Source organism: Ranitomeya variabilis, chromosome 1 (assembly GCF_051348905.1).
Source record: "Ranitomeya variabilis isolate aRanVar5 chromosome 1, aRanVar5.hap1, whole genome shotgun sequence".
Classification (NCBI taxonomy): domain Eukaryota; kingdom Metazoa; phylum Chordata; class Amphibia; order Anura; family Dendrobatidae; genus Ranitomeya; species Ranitomeya variabilis.
The window spans coordinates 677,655,144-677,674,852 of NC_135232.1; the positions used below are offsets into that span (position 1 = coordinate 677,655,144).

General features: G+C 46.4%; 1 protein-coding gene across 1 annotated transcript; it reads left to right on the plus strand.

Moving 5' to 3' along the window:
- Nucleotides 1-5,225: 5,225 nt before the first annotated feature.
- Nucleotides 5,226-18,087, plus strand: PSMA3 (proteasome 20S subunit alpha 3). The gene is made up of 11 exons (XM_077264969.1): nt 5,226-5,378; nt 7,600-7,682; nt 8,141-8,264; nt 9,371-9,472; nt 9,555-9,628; nt 15,480-15,552; nt 16,200-16,265; nt 16,808-16,854; nt 17,098-17,165; nt 17,783-17,847; nt 17,930-18,087. Exons 1-11 carry the CDS (start codon nt 5,358-5,360, stop codon nt 17,972-17,974), a joined length of 768 nt encoding a protein of 255 aa, XP_077121084.1. The 5' UTR covers nt 5,226-5,357; the 3' UTR covers nt 17,975-18,087.
- Nucleotides 18,088-19,709: the final 1,622 nt, after the last annotated feature.

Here is a 19,709-nt window from a genome sequence, read left to right on the forward strand (position 1 = left end):
ATTATATACAGTACAGGCCTGGACTGACAATCAGGACATTGTCAGTTTCCAGAGGAGGCGCTCTAAGTAAAGATGGCTGTACACAGCTTATTGCTCCTGAACCCACCATACACATGCACGTTAGGCTAGACTGAGCGTGATGTGTTCTGTATGGGGAGAGGAGAGTAAGGCTCGGTTCTCATTATGTCTGTGTACTTAACCTACAGTATGTGTCGGGGGCTGTAAAGTTTCCATAGGAGGCCAATGTGTGTTCTATTGATCTGTATACTGTTTGTGTTCTGTAAGCCGCTAAATATCCACCATAGCTGCATTTAGCCAGGATCACTCCATGCACAGTCGTGCTGGGAGAGCGCAGTAACGTGGCTGCTAATCTCCCGTCAGAACAAAGAATCGGGAAGGTTAAAACTCAATGGCCCGATCCTTCTTTGTTGCAACAACTGCTAAATAAACATGAGCCGACCATCTAATGCTATCAAGGATAAGAATTCACTGCACACACGTAGGTACTATGGTGAAAAAAAGTTTTATTCAAGTCCGTTACATAAAGAAAGTAAAATTATGGGAGCAGGACAAATTGATGGTACAGAAAGGCGACTACAAAATACGAGAGACGTTTTGACCCATCCTGGTTCTTAATCATCAAATTAAACCAAATTCCTCATACATAAATTATAAGGGAAAAACGAGGCTTAGGCAAACTTCAACAATATCATAAAAATATATTTTTAATAAAGAATAAATTAAGAATAATGTTTTTAAACAAATCCTCTTCATAAGATAACTGGGAACAACATCAAAGTAGGAGAAATGCAAATATGGCAAATAAATATACTCTGGCTAACGGCACCAATATGCACAAATGATGTAATAATGCTCTATACCCCCTAATGAAAACTGATGATTACTGATGTAATATACTCAATAAGCCATAAGTAAACTTTATCATGGAAACAAGGTTCCTATGACCTCAATGAGGGCTATGAATTTAAATATTCGTCACCTCCTAATAAAACATAGGGCTGGAATAAAGTGCACCGTGCTATAAAAAAAATGGACCATGCCTGAAGCTATTGCCAAAAAGGGTGAACTTACATGAGTGTGAACTCCTGACAGAGAGTGTTCCACAGCGACCCCTTAATCTTAATCATCAAGTTACTTTTTTCTGAACGTAGCAAGATATCTCATTTATGTATAAAGAAGAGGGAAGAGTCACCCTGTGGGATCCAAACTGCAGGTGTTAAGCTGAGGAGCGTGACACCAGCAATTCAGCAAGGTGCAGGAGCGCTGCAATACAACCCATCCAGACCCATGGGTCACCCAGCCACATTTCTCCCTGTGGTGAAATGTGTATATGTGTGTAGTGACATATGTCTAGGGTTATATGTGTGACTAGTAATAATGTAACATCTGTCCTGAAGGCAAGTCGCACATAGGTGTTAATAGGTACTTCCTTGGGACTAGTAGAAATTGTGTCTCCATATCTCACCAGGAGGTCTAGCTAGGGCCAAGAAGAAAGGTAACATTTGGCACCTCTCAGGTCGTGGAGGGGAGATGTTAATTGCAGCCGGAGGGCATCTATTCCTGAGATCCTTTTCACAAGTATCTCAAGGGAAAATAATATATTCATTGGGGGTGCGGCCGTGGCCCAATCAAACAGGCAGCAGTTATGATATTGACCTGAGGGGCCGGTCTAGAAACCTGACCTCCAGACCAAAGTTATAAATTTAGGCTGCAGACAAGAGAATTGTGTTCATATGATGGGGGCAGCCTGAGAAGCTGATGTGATCCAATCTACATTCATCCTACCCTCAGGGAGCAGAAGGCAACTACCAGTTGGATAACTTCTGTAAGTTTCTCCTGTTTATTTTGATACTGATTTGCATAAGTTCTATGTCTTTTTATTATCACATTTTTATACCTTTTTCTTATTGTAAGCATTGAACCTTTTGTTATTAAAGTATAAAACTTTAACAAGTTGAACCTTGAATGTTCTAAAATAATCCACAGCCTAAGGTGTGTGAGCCTTATGAGTGATAGACATATTCTTATTTATTTTTATTTATTCAATCCTCCCCGATGTGGTAGGAATACTCCGGCCCAATAATAGGGTACGAGGCAGCATCAATCCTCCCCGATGTGGTAGGAATACTCCGGACCAATAATAGGGTGACGGATAGCACCAATCCTCCCCAATGTGGCAGGAATACCCAGGACCAATAATGGGGTGTGGGGCAGCACCAATCCTCTCCGATGTGGTAGGAATACTCAGGGCCAATAATGGGGTACGGGGCAGCACCAATCCTCCCCACTGTGGTAGGAATATTCAGGGCCAATAATGGGGTGAGGGGCAGCACCAATCCTCCCCAATGTGGTAGGAATACTCCAGGCCAATAATAGGGTGAGGGGCAGCACCAATCCTCCCCACTGTGGTAGAAATACTCAGGGCCAATAATGGGGTGAGGGGCAGCACCAATCCTCCCCACTGTGGTAGAAATACTTAGGGCCAATAATGGGGTGAGGGGCAGCACCAATCCTCCCCAATGTGGTAGAAATACTCAGGGCCAATAATAGGGTGAGGGGCAGCACCAATCCTCCCCACTGTGGTAGGAATATTCAGGGCCAATAATGGGGTGAGGGGCAGCACCAATCCTCCCCACTGTGGTAGGAATATTCAGGGCCAATAATAGGGTGAGGGGCAGCACCAATCCTCCCCACTGTGGTAGGAATATTCAGGGCCAATAATGGGGTGAGGGGCAGCACCAATCCTCCCCACTGTGGTAGGAATATTCAGGGCCAATAATAGGGTGAGGGGCAGCACCAATCCTCCCCACTGTGGTAGAAATACTCAGGGCCAATAATAGGGTGAGGGGCAGCACCAATCCTCCCCACTGTGGTAGAAATACTCAGGGCCAATAATGGGGTACGGGGCAGCACCAATCCTCCCCACTGTGGTAGGAATATTCAGGGCCAATAATAGGGTGAGGGGCAGCACCAATCCTCCCCACTGTGGTAGGAATATTCAGGGCCAATGGGTGAGGGGCAGCACCAATCCTCCCCACTGTGGTAGGAATATTCAGGGCCAATAATGGGGTGAGGGGCAGCACCAATCCTCCCCAATGTGGTAGGAATACTCCAGGCCAATAATAGGGTGAGGGGCAGCACCAATCCTCCCCACTGTGGTAGAAATACTCAGGGCCAATAATAGGGTGCGGGGCAGCACCAATCCTCCCCAATGTGGTAGAAATACTCAGGGCCAATAATAGGGTGAGGGGCAGCACCAATCCTCCCCACTGTGGTAGAAATACTCAGGGCCAATAATGGGGTACGGGGCAGCACCAATCCTCCCCACTGTGGTAGGAATATTCAGGGCCAATAATAGGGTGAGGGGCAGCACCAATCCTCCCCACTGTGGTAGGAATATTCAGGGCCAATAATGGGGTGAGGGGCAGCACCAATCCTCCCCACTGTGGTAGGAATATTCAGGGCCAATAATAGGGTGAGGGGCAGCACCAATCCTCCCCACTGTGGTAGAAATACTCAGGGCCAATAATGGGGTACGGGGCAGCACCAATCCTCCCCACTGTGGTAGGAATATTCAGGGCCAATAATAGGGTGAGGGGCAGCACCAATCCTCCCCACTGTGGTAGAAATACTCAGGGCCAATAATGGGGTACGGGGCAGCACCAATCCTCCCCAATGTGGTAGGAATACTCAGGGCCAATAATGGGGTGAGGGGCAGCACCAATCCTCCCCAATGTGGTAGGAATACTCAGGGCCAATAATGGGGTACGGGGCAGCACCAATCCTCCCCACTGTGGTAGGAATATTCAGGGCCAATAATAGGGTGAGGGGCAGCACCAATCCTCCCCACTGTGGTAGAAATACTCAGGGCCAATAATGGGGTACGGGGCAGCACCAATCCTCCCCAATGTGGTAGGAATACTCAGGGCCAATAATGGGGTGAGGGGCAGCACCAATCCTCCCCAATGTGGTAGGAATACTCCGGGCCAATAATGGGGTGAGGGGCAGCACCAATCCTCCCCACTGTGGTAGGAATATTCAGGGCCAATAATGGGGTACGGGGCAGCACCAATCCTCCCCAATGTGGTAGGAATACTCAGGGCCAATAATGGGGTGAGGGGCAGCACCAATCCTCCCCAATGTGGTAGGAATACTCAGGGCCAATAATGGGGTACGGGGCAGCACCAATCCTCCCCACTGTGGTAGGAATATTCAGGGCCAATAATAGGGTGAGGGGCAGCACCAATCCTCCCCACTGTGGTAGAAATACTCAGGGCCAATAATGGGGTACGGGGCAGCACCAATCCTCCCCAATGTGGTAGGAATACTCAGGGCCAATAATGGGGTGAGGGGCAGCACCAATCCTCCCCAATGTGGTAGGAATACTCCGGGCCAATAATGGGGTGAGGGGCAGCACCAATCCTCCCCACTGTGGTAGGAATATTCAGGGCCAATAATGGGGTACGGGGCAGCACCAATCCTCCCCAATGTGGTAGGAATACTCAGGGCCAATAATGGGGTGAGGGGCAGCACCAATCCTCCCCAATGTGGTAGGAATACTCAGGGCCAATAATGGGGTGAGGGGCAGCACCAATCCTCCCCACTGTGGTAGGAATACTCAGGGCCAATAATGGGGTACGGGGCAGCACCAATCCTCCCCAATGTGGTAGGAATACTCAGGGCCAATAATGGGGTGAGGGGCAGCACCAATCCTCCCCAATGTGGTAGGAATACTCAGGGCCAATAATGGGGTACGGGGCAGCACCAATCCTCCCCAATGTGGTAGGAATACTCAGGGCCAATAATGGGGTGAGGGGCAGCACCAATCCTCCCCAATGTGGTAGGAATACTCAGGGCCAATAATGGGGTGAGGGGCAGCACCAATCCTCCCCACTGTGGTAGGAATATTCAGGGCCAATAATAGGGTGAGGGGCAGCACCAATCCTAGTAGTGGGGGTCGGAAAACAAGAGGTCTGCTATTTTTCAAATCATTTAGTGAGATTTGATATTGTACTAAAAACCACTTATAATGTTGGAATGTGAACTGTCCTCTGTGTGTAATGCGTTTTCTAATATTTCTGAACCTTTCTGTAATCTTGGTTTTTGCTGCTGCGAGAAAAACTACATGCGGCGCACATTGGGCCTCCCACCACTGGGGGGCGCTCTTCTGTAATCAAAGCCTAATCTGCGCGTGCGTCCTAGAATGTAGCCTCTGATTGGACGATTAGTAAGCAATCAGATTGCAGGATACTGACTGGTGAGTGTGCGGACTGCGGAGGAAGCGACAGGACTGAAAGTGCCGTCTCACCGCTGTATCCCGCTGTGCAGTGTCCGACATGAGCTCCATAGGGACCGGGGTGAGTGCGGCTGGAGCGGCGCTGCTTCTCCTGGGGGCGACGCCATGTGTCCCCGGCATGTACATGAAGCTGCTGGTTCATTCATTAGAGCGGGGGCTCCGGGGGGCTTTGTGCCTCTCTGTGGCGGAGAGGCGAGCGGCAGAGCCGGCAGTGGCGGAGCGGCGCCCCCGGGCTGTCCGCCTAGGTCCCAGGTGCTGAGTCACTGACCACCGGCGAAAGTGAAAGTGAGCAGCTCCTCCGCTGCCGTCTCCTCGCCGTGTGACCCCGCTGCTTGCCGACAGTGGATGGAAACGTACTTCTTGTTTCTCCCTCTGGATCTGACACAAAAGCTTTTCATTCTCTGTGGGCAGGTGGAGCTCTGCGGGGACTGCGCCCTCCCGTGGGCCAGGAGGCTCATCCTATGGATGCACTCCGGATCTGCTGCTCGGTGCAGCTCCCCAATATACAGGCTCCCGTGCCAGAGAAGGCTGCGGCCACTGCCAGGCAGATGGTTCTCCTTCAGTCCTCGCCGACATTTAAGGAGCTTGGGAATATATATTCTCTATTTTATTTATTTATTTATTTTTAGAGTGCAGGAAAAACAAACTGAAAGCCCCACTATAATCAGCTCCACCAGGTCCAAACCTGCCTCATTGTTGATAAGCTGTAGTCGCCGCTGCAGCCAATCACCAGACTCTGCTGATTGTAAACAGCATGAGTTGCTGAGCCCAGCGATTGGCAGCACCAGTGGGGCACGTTGAACAAATACTTAAAAAACCCCAAACCCACATGTCCCTGCATCAGCATGTCATCACTGCAGCAAGAGGCAGAGACCAGCAAGGGACTCCTCAGTGTTAGAACAGGAGCCATGGCTGATTAGGAAGATGAGCTTTGCTTTTTAAAGGGTTTGTCTCCTAAAAGTTCTAGTTATTCATACTGAGCCCATGGTGGGGTATAAGTTTAAAGGGAACCTGTCACCCCAAAAATCGTATATAAACTAAGGCCACCGGCATCAGGGGCTTATCTACAGCATTCTGGAATGTAGATAAGCCCCCGATGTATCCTGAAAGATGAGAAAAAGAGGTTAGATTATACTCCCCCAGGGGCGGTCCCACTGCGGTCCGGTCCGATGGGCGTCGCGGTCCGGGGCCTCCCATCTTCTCACGATGACATCTTCTTGTATTCACGCTGCGGCTCTGGCGCAGGCGTACTTTGCCTTATTGAGTGCAGAGCAAAGTACTGCAGTGCGCAGGTGCCAGGAAAGGTCAGAGAGGCCCGGTGCCTGCGCACTGCAGTACTTTGCTCTGCCCTCAACAGGGCAGACAATATACGCCTGCGCAGGAGCCGCAGCGTGAAGACCAGAAGAGGACGTCATCCTAAGAAGATGGGAGGCCCCGGACCGGACTGCGACACCTATCGGACCAGACCGCAGCGGGACTGCCCCTGGGTGAGTATAATATAACCTGTTTTTCTCATCTTTCAGGATACATTGGGGGCTTATCTACAGCATTCCAGAATGCTGTAGATAAGCCCCTGATGCCGGTGGGCTTAGCTCATACACTATTTTTGGGGTGACAGATTCCCTTTAAGGGTATGTTCCCACGATCCGGAGTCGCTGCAGGTTGGAGGCTTCATACTTGTGCAGCATCCAGATGTTACAGCATAGTGGATGGGATTTCTAGAAATCCCATGCCCACTGTGCTTCTGCAGACACCTGTGGCTCACTCGCGATTACTGACATGCGGCGCGTCTCCAGACTGCAGCATTTCAATTTCTCTTGTGGAGATGTGAGTCTCTGCAATATAATTTTCACCTGTACAATGTATCGGATGAGGGGAATCCACACAGTTCAGTGATCACATGCTGAGTCACCTGCGTTCAATAGCCGGCAGGACACAACGAACATGCTCTGCGTCCATAGACCTGCTACTTCTAGATCATGTGCACCTGGCCTTATACTCGCCTTCTGGCCCGGACTGGTCTCCTAATATTTACCTCCAGTAGGGAGTGTACTGTTACATGACCGCTGCACCCCTCATGTTTCATCCAAACAGGAAACCAGCACAGATTTCCATCTCTTCAAATGTCTGTAGAAAAGAGCCATTAGTTGTGAGTTCTGGAGAGTGGCAGGTCAGGCTCAGGCTCTGACTGTAGAGAATGTTTCGGTAAAGCAGTGAGGATGGCGGAGATCTGCGGTCAGTGAGGTAAAGCTGGAGACTTAGACAATTCTTTCTGATTACAGTATGATCTCTCGGCCTCTACCTTCTCACCGGATGGCAGAGTATTTCAGGTTGAATATGCAGCTAAAGCCGTGGAAAACAGCAGGTAAGTGGCGAATCCCAAGTTCCTTCAACGGTGGATTTAGTGGGATAGTGCTTGTAAAAACAATTTCTTTATTTTTTCCCCGCCCTTCACTGCTCTGCAGTGCAGATGGCCTGGATTAGGAGGTAACAGATCCAAACACTGCTTACAAGCGCAATAGAAAAGTACTTGTAAGCACTGTGCACATTCAGCCACTTCTGCTTGGCCACAGCGGTGGTCGGTCTTCTAGGCAATGAGCTGTATAGAAAAGTTTTAATATTTACAGAATGATGAACAAGTTTAGCATCACCAGGTTTGCAGACTATTCTGGGGCGTAAATCCCTAATTTGGGTCCTATTAGTGATAACCCAGTGCAGGTGTAGAGAACTGCGTCCTATAGGTAATCATGTATCATATGTGTAGGATCCGGCCTGTCCTCCTTGCCTCGCTTCGGCCTGTCCTCAATCTTTCTTCTTTTTCAGCACGGCCATTGGCATCAGATGTAAGGATGGCGTTGTGTTTGGTGTAGAGAAGCTTGTGTTATCTAAACTTTATGAAGAAGGGTCTAACAAGCGCATCTTCAATGTGGATCGGCATGTTGGTATGGTAAGGAAAGCTCCTTAACCCCTTCCCAACCAACAACAAAAATGAATGCCAGGGTTAGGATTTGGCTCCTCCTCTGTGACACAAATTGTCAGGTTGATGTACAAGGTGCTGTCAGTGGGATTAGCAGCAGGAGCCGGGCTCTAAAACACAGCTAGCATCAAGCCTGACATTTAACCCCATAGATGCCACTATCTGTTACTATTCCATTTAGTATCATGTTAATCACTCCGACCTGCAGAATAAAAACAAGGTATCATTTATACTGGATGGGGAACGAAGATACAAAGAAACTACCAGTACTTAAAAGGGTGGAATTGATTTCTTTGCATGTGTGGATTGGATGGGTTGTTACTGACATCTGGTGAGAATTTCATGTCAGTAGCACCTTTTAGAAATATATTTACTCAGAATATTGGTGGCTTGTTCAGTACTTATTTCACCCACTGTACCTTGCACTAAGCATTTCCCTGCTGCGGACATGTTCCTCTGCTTCAGTAAGTGACGTGGCGACTGATTTTATGGGTGTCCCTTAAAGGATCATAGATGGATATTGTCAGTGTCTTTTAGTATGAGCAATTTTACCATTTACTGCTTTATTCCATTTTTACCTGATCTTGAGCTAGTAACATTTTTCTTTACAGCCCGTTGCCACCATTGCTGGACAGCAGACCATGTGCAGTGCTTACAAGCTCTTTCCTGTTCAGCTTGTAAGAGCTCTTTAAGCTGTCCAGGATCGATGGAGCAGACTACTAACAAGCTACACAGCAGCGGTGATCGGTCTCCTTGGCAACAGGCTGAAAAGAAAGTGATAGCTGAAGAGCAGTAAACATTTTTTCCAAGCACTGTACCACAGCATCCATCTAGAGGATGGGAATAGTGGCTGGTGTATGTAATGAGCTGTGTCCCCCCTCACGGTGTGTGATGTCTGCAGCCAGTCACGTCTATTAAATGTCAGGAAGGGCTCCTCATTGTAAAGGGGCAGAATGATTAGATTCCTCCAAATCATCAACAACACAAGATCTCTGCTGTGACTGGATCGTCCTGAATGATTTTTCTGAAACCCATTGTGTTGTGGGACCAACGCTCCTGTCTTGTATGACCTGCAGGCTGTCGCTGGGCTCTTAGCAGACGCTCGCTCCTTGGCAGATATCGCTCGAGAGGAAGCTTCCAACTTTAGATCAAACTACGGCTATGACATTCCATTAAAGGTACGGTCGCCCGAGGGCGAATCTATCCCACTCTGTGGTGGGCCTGTACTATCACTAATGCGGCCCCCTTGCTTCTTCGCAGCATCTTGCAGACAGAGTGGCCATGTATGTACATGCCTATACACTGTACAGCGCGGTCAGACCGTTCGGGTGCAGGTAAGCGATGACACTTTGTAAGAAGTTATACTAATCCCTTATGCAGTATGGACTGGTTGGTGTCTGCCCCCATGTATTGCTGCAGGGACTGGAGAGCAGAATATGGGAGTCCCTGGGGGGTTCTACTACAGATCCGTTAGACCCCCATACACATTAGACTTATATCAGCTGAATCCGCCAATATCGATGTCCGGAGATATAAGGATTTGTCATGTCCTATTCTGAGCTGCTGGTTCTTTTCTTTGAAAGAAAACCGGTGACAGGAGTCTGACAGCGGCTCCATTGTAGTGAACACAATGGGATGGATAATGATCCGCTGATCTCTCAGCCGTCTATGGGGCCTTTTTGGTCCTGTGACTAATCTGCTTTAGGCCATGTTCACACGATCCTTTTTTTGATCCTTTTTTTTTCAGGTCCTGATTTGGAAAACCTGCAGTGCAAAACTGCACTGCTGATTTTCCTGCAGTTTCTTCTGCAGATTCCTCTGCGGGTTTTCAACAGCACTTTCCTATTGGTGCCTGTTGAAAACAGGAGCTGAATCCGCAGAAAGAAGTGACATGGTACTTCTTTTTTTCTGCAGGCAAATCCTCGCGGATTTGCCTGAGAAAAAAAGGATAGTGGGCACAGCGGTTTTTGTTTTCCATAGAGTAACATTGGACTGTACCCTGCATGGAAAAAGGACCTGAAAAAAAAAAGGATCAAAAAAAGGATCGTGTGAACATAGCCTTAAAGTGGTATTCTCATCCAAAGTTATGGCATATCTGAGCCCCCCAAAACTGGTCAGAGTGAGTGGGCTGCAGTGCTGGTTCCCATTCACTTTATCTGAGCACCGTCGCTCCCAGGTGGGAGTACCCCTTTATTCCCACTTTCAGTTTGGGTTACAGTTTGCTCCTAGTATGTCGTGGCTCGTCATGGCCTGTGTTTGCTGTGAGCGTGTTTGTGTTTTGTTTTTTACATGGCTGTCCTCAAGGTGACATTTTGTTAGTAAAATTGGAAAGTACTGTAGGGAACCTAAAAACACTCAAATCCCAGGACCGTTCAAGATGTTTGACATCCTTAACTCTTTGAGGCAACCCCTCCCCCAATCTAATGTGGTTTTCTAGAGAAATCCACATCACAATCAGTTTGTTTTGTTTTTTTTTAATACAGCTCTCAGATCTGAATCAGCTTTGTGGAAAGAAACGGCTTCAGTCTTTTTGCTGCCTTTTGACTTGACAGCATCTTCCACAGAGAATCCACATCCGAGGAGTTTACTGCTCTTCTTTCAGAAAAAAACCCCTCTGTATGAACAACAATGTGGGGTTCTGGGTTTCCCATTGAATTCAGTAATGGAGAGTATTCAACATTTTTGGAACTGTTTTGAGTTGGAATTTTGAGGCAGACTTCCCCAACCCCCCAAAAAAAAGAAAAACTGAGCACACCTAAAGGGAATCTGTCAGCAGGATTGTGCACAGTAACCTACACACAGTATCAGGTCGGTGTAGTCATACTGATTACAATGATACCTGGTGATGAAATCCATCTTGTGGTTTGTTTTATTTTCAGTTTTGAGTTAGATACGCTCGTGCTCCGGGGCGTCCCGGAGGGGATCTTCATGTGGTGCTCTGATTAGATATTCATAATGCAGACTGCTGACAGGTCACTGATCCCTCAATGACCTGCCCCCTAGTTTACATAATGAATATAATAGGTTTAAAGAAAAAAAATCACATTCATTAGGCAGGCGCCTGCGTTGTAGCGTGAGACGGGGAATAATATGCCTCTTTTCGTTCTATTTACATAGTTATGAATTTTTTTTTTCCAAACAAAATGGCGCTGGTGGCCATGCAGTAGTATCTATCGCTTTCCAATAGATGCTACTGTGCAGGTGCTACTATCCTGATGAAGCAGACCACCCCACCCAAATGGCTATTTTGTTTTGAAAAAAAAAAAAAAAAAAAAAAAGATTTCTTAAAACTATAGGTGTAAATAAAACGAAGAGTGGCATGTTATTCCCCGTATCATGCTGCAGCGCCTGTGCCTGCCTGCTGAATGTGAATTCTCTTCTCCTCCCCCCCCCCCCCAAAAAAAACAAAAAACAAACAAAAACATATTCATTCTGTAAATTAGGGGGCAGGTCATTGAGGGATCTGTTACCTGTCAGGAGCCATACAGATGAATAACTAATCAGAGCACCACATACGATCTTTTTTTTTTCTTTTTTTGAATGGGGCGAAAGGGAGGTGATCTGAACTTTTTTTATTTTTTAAAAACTTTTTTAACTTTTTGCACGCTTTACTAGTCTCCATGAGAGACTAGAAGCTGCAGTTGTCCAGTCGGCTCTGCTACATATAGGCGATGATCAGATCTCCTGTAGTAGCAGAAATGCTTACGCCAACCACCGGGTGACGCTCCTAGCAATCTGGCTAGGACAACCATAGAGGTCTGCTGGAAACCTCGAGTTGTCATGCCGACCCGACCCATCAGTGACCTGCAATAATGTGATGGGGTCACCGATGGTCTGGTTTAGTGACACGCTTCTGTTAAGCGATTGACAGCGGCATTTAACTAGTTAACAGCAGTGGGTGGATTGCGATTCCACCTGTGGCTGTTGTGGGCACATGACAGCTGTATATATCAGCTGTCATGTGCCCAGAAAGGTGCAGTCTCAGTGGTGAGTCCAATATCAGTTTACTATTACGCCCGATGTCGGAAAGGGGTTAAACAACAACCACAAGACGGATTTCGTCACCAGGTATCATTTTAATCAGTACAACTGTGCAGATCTGATACGGCCTTTAGGTTACTGTTCACAATCCTGCTGACAGGTTCCCTTTAAGGAACTAGATATCAGTGATTATTAACATATAAAAACTAGACTTTCTTTTGTCAGTATTTGCACTGTTTCAATTTTTACTATTTAATAATAAAAAAATTAACTTTTCCTCATCCCACACTATACACAACGCTAGATTCTGGGGAAAAAATGGAGTGTGTGATCAGCTCATCTATTGATGAGTCCATGGGATCCAGATTCCAAAGGATAAACAAATAAGAGGTTGATCACGCACTTCAGATAAAATGCAAAGATAAGGTTTTAAAGTGAAGGAATATATCAAAAAAGTAGACCTCATCAGAAAATCCTCATTCTCTCTGGGATTTTGCCACTGATTACGAAGGCTATGTACCCATGTATTTTTGCTGCGTCCAAAATGCTGCTGTCTATTGAACGTGGGTGAATCCGCATCCAATACATTTCTATTGATGTAATTTCACTTGAAAGACGCGCCACATGTCCGTCTCCATGAGTTATCCACAGGTGCACATAGACGCATAGTGGGCATGGGATTTCTAGAAATCCCATCCCATCCACTATGTTGTAACATCTGGACACTACATAAATACGCAGCATCAAACTCGCAGCAATTCCTGAACATGGGATTGTACCCTTAAGGGTTTGGTTCGACACATTTCAAAATAACACTTTTTACTGGTACTTGAGTAAAGAACCAGCAAAACAAAAAACACTTTATGCATATTTGCTATTTTATTGTTGATTGTTATCAACTGTTCAATAAAGATTGTATTTTTATATTCTATTTGATCCATTTATAAAGTGTGTGTTTTTTTTTTTTTGTGGTTCTATACATGATTTTCACATTATGGCATTATTTATAGGACTAATATATAGGTGTTTCTTTTCATACTTGAGTAAGAAGTGTTACTTCGAAACGCGTCAATGTAGACCTTACTTCCTTATGATTTTTGCCGCTGATGCCTTTGTGAATTTCCTGATAGCTACCTTTTTTTTTTGATGCATGGTTTTAAAATGAAGGAATACGTTTTTTGCGCTTTATCTGAAGTTCTGGATCAACCTCTATTTGTGGACAACACTACCGTAGCAGTGTCCTTTTGTTGAAGTGAAGTCGTCTGCTGACATGCTATCTCACTCGCGATCGTGTGCAGTGGAGCGCACATCGTACCACGGGCATCACGTCCAGTCTTCCTTATTTCGTGGTGTGCAGAGGAACGAATGCCACCCAATGGACATGTTTTACAGAGTGATCGTCGTTCTGCAGCTCTGGGTGGTCCCTATATCCCCACTTATGATGGGAAACGCATTGGTAATAGTGAATTGGCAATCTCTGTCCTGCAAACATGGATGGATTTTTGGCCAGTTGGCCCTGTCACCCCCAAAATGGAAGTTCAGCTAAGCCCACCATCCTGAAAGATGAGAAAAAGAGGTTATATTATACTCACCCAGGGGCAGTCCCGGTTCGATGGGCGTCGCGGTCCGGTCCGGCACCTCCTATCTTCATCAGATGACATCATCTTCTTGTCTTCACGCTGTGGCTCCAGCGCAGGCGTACTTCGTCTGCCCTCTGTTGAGGGCAGAGCAAAGTACTGCAGTGCGCAGGAGCCGCAGCATGAAGACAAGAAGATGATGTCATCTGATGAAGATAGGAGGTGCCGGACCGGACCGCGACGCCCATTGGACCGGGACTGCCCCTGGGTGAGTATAATCTAACCTCTTTTTCTCATCTTTCAGGTAACATCGGGGGCTTATCTACAGCATTACAGAATGCTGTAGTTAAGCCCCTGATGCCGGTGGGCTTCGCTCAACTTCCATTTTGGGGGTGACAGGTTCCCTTTAAGGTTTTTTTTTTTTAGTATCTTATAGAGACCTTATGTTATCATGTTAGAGGAGAGATATATTTATATTTTTGTGAGTATATAGAGATATCATAGGGACAGCCATCATTGAGTGGGGGCACCATTACGTTCGCTATTAGGGTATGTGCACACGCTGCGGAACGGCGTGTGAATTTTTCCCCACTGATTTTGGTTAAAATCCGTAGGTAAACCGCACTGCGGATTTACCGTGTTTTTTTTGTGCGGATTCCACCTGCGGTTTTACACCTGCGGATTCCTGTTGAGGAGCAGGTGTAAACCGATGCGGAATCCGCACAAAGAAATGACATGCTGCGGAATGTAAACCATGCGTTTTTTTTTCCTGCAGCATGTGCACTGCGGATTTTAATTTTCCATAGGTTTACATGGTACTGTACAACGCATGGAAAACTGCTGCAGATCCGCAGCATCAAATACGCTGCGGATCCACAGCAAAATCCGCAGCGTGTGCACATAGCCTGAGGGTGCATATGACTACACATGGCCACACCATATAAAAAGACAGTTTGGGGCCCCTAATTAATCTTCTGGCTCACTCTATTGCTGTGGATCTCTGCAGCAGGACAGCGTGTGATTATTATCTTTTTAGAATTTAAAGAAAGCCTGTCAGCAGTTTTGGCCGATATAAGATACGGCCATCACCTTTTCATGGCTTATGTACAGCATTCTATAACGCTGTTTATCTGCCCCCAACCCGACCTGTAAGAGAAAAATAACTTTTATTATACTCACCTGTGGGGTGGTCCGGTCCGAGGAGTGTCGCTCTTCTTGGTCCGGAGCCTTCCATCTTCTTACGATCGCCGCCCTCCTGTTTGCTTCATGTGGATGACTTATCCCTACGTCATCCACATAGTCTCCCCGGCCTCATGCTCCTGGTGGCGCCGGTACAGGAGCGCAGTGCCGAGGAGACTGTCATCCACATGAAACAAGTAGTAGGACGGCATCGCAAGAAGTTAGGAGGTGCCGGACCAAGAAGAGCGACACTCCTCAAACCGGACCAACCCACAGGTGAGTATAATAAAAGCTATTGTTCATCTCTTACAGGCCAGGTTGGGGGCAGATGTACAGCATTATAGAGTACAGTATATCAGCCCTAAAAGGTGGTGGCTGCATCTTATATCGGCCAAAACTGCTGACAAGTTCCCTTTTCAGTTCTAACCTGACAATGCATTTTTTTCAGCTTTATGCTGGGATCCTACAATGAAGATGATGGCGCTCAGTTGTACATGGTGGACCCATCTGGTGTATCCTACGTAAGTGTGAACTACTTGTGATTTCTTTGAGTCTTGTTCTATTTAGTCACTCGTCTATGGACTTTGTCCGTTCCCGATCCGACCATCTAAAATTCCCATCATCTGCATCCTTGGACTTTTATCATGTGGACGTGCTGCCTAGTTGATGCAACAAGACATAACATAATGAATTTACTTCGACACTATTCTGAATCGTTCTTTGCACAAATTAGGGGAAATTGGTCCAGGCATTTGGAGTAATGTTGGTCCCAAAAACCTTCATCTTGTATGCTTTTTCACATAAAATACAAGTGAATACAAGTCGTCTTGTAAATCTAAGCTCCTATACAGATAAAGCTGACGGTGGTGGACAAATATGGTATGAGTCAAGTTTCGTCTAAGACCTGGGAGTGAGCGCTGGATTCTCTATGATTAAGTGCAGTGGTCAGCAGGCTGACGACACCGTATAATGCACTTGTCTCATACACAGTAGATGAGGCGACATGATGGCTTGTTTGCACCAATGACGGATGTAGGATAAAGGATGGAGCTCCACTTCTGACACCTTATCTAGTAGGGTCTCCCTTCTACGCCCCGTTATCTTATATATACTGCTTTGCTCTCTGACGTGTAATGTCTTGCTGATAAACTAAATGTTTCTACTTCAGGGCTATTGGGGATGCTCCATTGGGAAAGCCAAACAGGCAGCCAAGACGGAGATTGAAAAACTTCAGGTGAGTGCCATTGGCATGTGTGGCATTGGCATGTGTGGCTGTATCCATGAGGTGTGAGATAGTACCTGAAGGGGTTATCCTGCCCTTCTCACTACAGGTGGAGGAGAGAGGGACCACTGCTGTTAGCCTGCAGCTTCCTAGGCCTGGCAGACTGATGGACGCCACATCAGTGCTACCTCTCACCTTCGCTTGCAGAAATGAAAGGCACCGGATACTTTTTTTTTTCATGGCTCCTCAGTGCGGGATCAGAGCGTAACACACAGAGTTGTTATATATGAGGACCTTTACTCCATTAGGCTAAAGATTGCGAACAGCCTGTGTATGGAGGTCTCCCCAAATCTGTCGGGCAGGGCTGCATTCGCTCTGTTGAATTTTATAGGGCTGATCCTTTTGTTCTCCGGGAGATAAGCCGCCATCTGAGGCATCAGGCAGCGGCTCTAATGGGGATTCTCAGCCAAGTGCTCCCGTGTATGGGGACGTTGGGAGACCGATCTCAGGTGTATGGACCTTACTACCCAATTGGTTTTATTTTTTTCCGACAGATGAAGGAAATGACTTGTCGGGAAGTAGTAAAAGAAGTCGCAAAGATGTGAGTATTTATTGGCGAGATTATTACTTTCTATCAGGAAAAGAAATTCTCTATAGCCCATCTGCACACCTTCCATGTAATACATGGCCATGCTCTGCACGTTCTGTTCTTTGTAGCCGCTGATGGCTCTTGAGCAGAGAATACTTTAATATAATGCCAAAAGGGGTGGTCTTGAGGGGTTCATACATCGTCCAATACTACAGATTCTCAACTTTTTTTTTTTTTTTATCCCCCCCCCTCCAGAATCTATATCGTCCACGATGAAGTAAAGGATAAAGCGTTTGAGCTGGAGCTGAGCTGGGTTGGAGAAAGTAAGAGTTTGGCTGGTTGGATCTTCACTTTTAGTATTAATGACATTTAGTATGGTTGGTTTTTTTTATCAGTCCGATCAATGGAGGGTTAATTCCTGGCAACCTACTGATCAGCTGATTGTAGAGTTGTAGCCCCTTCAATGTGTAATGGCACTCAACAGTAATCACCAATAATCAGGCCTATAACTGAGTGCTGCTCAATTATTTTTTTCACGACTCAGTGATAATTTTTAGACAACTGTTGTGATGTAATTTGATATTTTTGGCGTAGTCCTGCTGTGCAGTATCTGTAGTGTGAACTAAGGGTCTTTCCTTGGTGTGATAATTATATTCAGTCCCGAGGCCAGTCCCAGTCACACCAGCGTATGGCATCTGCTGCAAGTGTGAGCCGAGTATCTGAGCTCTGATCATCTCGCATGCAAGAATCGCAGATGGAGAAAATAATTTCTCCATCATCGGCAGCTGCAGAAATCGTTACTGCACTCGGGTGATATCAGAGTGCAGTGCGATGTTTCAATCAGATTCTCTCAGCATGCTGGCTATTGCATTGTAACAGCGTCGTAAGTTGTGTAAATGACCACACCGTTCTCATATCAAATCACTTTATTTTCTGACAGTAACTAATGGAAAACACGAAATTGTACCGAAAGAGATCAGAGAAGAAGCTGAGAAATATGCAAAGGTAAAAATGACCTTCTCCTGCGACTGGTTAGGGCTGTAGATCTGTGCTTGTTCTAAAACCCATCTTGTGTTCTTTCTGGCAGGAATCTTTAGAAGAAGAGGATGATTCTGATGATGACAACATGTAATTTAATGTTTTTTTTCCTTCCTCTTTGACTATTTCAATTCTACGCCAATTACTGTTTTTATATATGTAAGGACCCGAGTCGAACGTGTGGCAATAAAACCACTGTTTACACCGCTTGTGGGATTGTTATTGCTTACTGGTAAGATCAGCGCTGCAATGAGATGGGGGAACAGTAAAGTTCACCCCTGTGATGGCAAAACCACGAGCCATCCAGACCGCTGCTATTGTGGCGATGTTGGCACTGCCTCTCATGGCCGTGGTAGCTGATCGCCTGCAGCACTCACATGATGTCACGTTCCTCCTGGAAGACACAGCATTTGTCCAGAGGGTATGGCTATATTTTTTTTTTTCTGGTGCATTTCATTTATTAAATGTTAAGTAATACTTATTTTACTCACTCCCCTTGTAACTTAACTCCTTACTGGAGGTTTGATCGATAGTGCTCCTCTGAGCCTTTTTAAGAGGATACTGCAAGTTATTTCAATTAGAATTATTCTGATGAAGAAAGATCACAAAGTAGGCAATCTTTTACATTTGACAATGGCGCCTCTGCTCCTCGGTGGCTATTTCTGGAATCCCTAGTGTATCCTAAAATACAAAAACTGAACACGATCCAAGATGCCTTCAGATAGTCTCTATAGTGATCAAAGATTGTCCAAAACAATATAGTGATGTGCGGTATTAGATTTAAAGTGATATTGCTGGAGAAATTACCATATAACCCAATTTGATGCCCAGGTAAATGACCTCCACCAAGCTGTGGAGGTTGGCCCCCTAAATGTGCAAAATGCCGCCCGCCCCCCCCCCCCCCCCCCCCCCCCCATCCATCCTGTGATTGCCCCAGATTGTATCTACTCGATTTCCAGTTAGGACTGAGGTTGGCCATAAAGTATAGCAGTGTATGTCGATATAATAGAGTGGTGCCGACCTGCGACCGATGTGTACACAAGTCTCACATTCTACACTTAATTCTTTCCTGATTTATATATAAAATTGGTATAGTCTTTGGTAGATGGAAAAATACTGTACTTATCCAAAGCCATGGTCAGATTTGTTTGTTTGTTTTTTGCCAGGAGGAGTGTCACCAGTTAGCTCATCAGGAGAACTGACTAGATCATGATGTCACCATGATACAGCAAGGTCCAGAGAGTTGGTGCATCAGTCACTTCACATGTGGAGCATAATGCACCTTGTTGGTAGGATTTGTTTTTTTTGTTCTGCCATAACTGAAGGGTGGAGGAATAGTAATCCACTTCCTAGCATCAGCCGCTAGGTGGCGCTGTGTCCCTCTGCACAGGGCCTTGCACTGGGTGGGTGTGGACGAGTTCTCAAACTGTCAAAATCAGTTGGCTCTGCGCCAATGTTGCTGTTTGTTCTACACTAGTGGGGGAGAAGGCGGCAGGCAGCGTGTCATTACAGAAATCCAAGGACAACCAGCATTGTTAAGGTACCGTTACACTAAGCAACTTACCAGCGATCGCGACCAGCGACGTGATCGCTGGTAAGTTGCTGTGTGGTCGCTGGGGAGCTGTCACACAGACAGCTCTCTCCAGCGACCAAGCGACTTCGGCATCGCTGAAACTGTCTTCAGCGATGCCGAAGTCCCCATGTAAAAAAAAAAAAAAAAACACTACATACGCACCTTCTGTCATCCTTCATGTCCCTCGGCGCTTGCCGCACTGACTGTGTCTCAGCGCCGGCCGGCCGTAACAGCGGTGCCCAGCGGTGAACCGCTG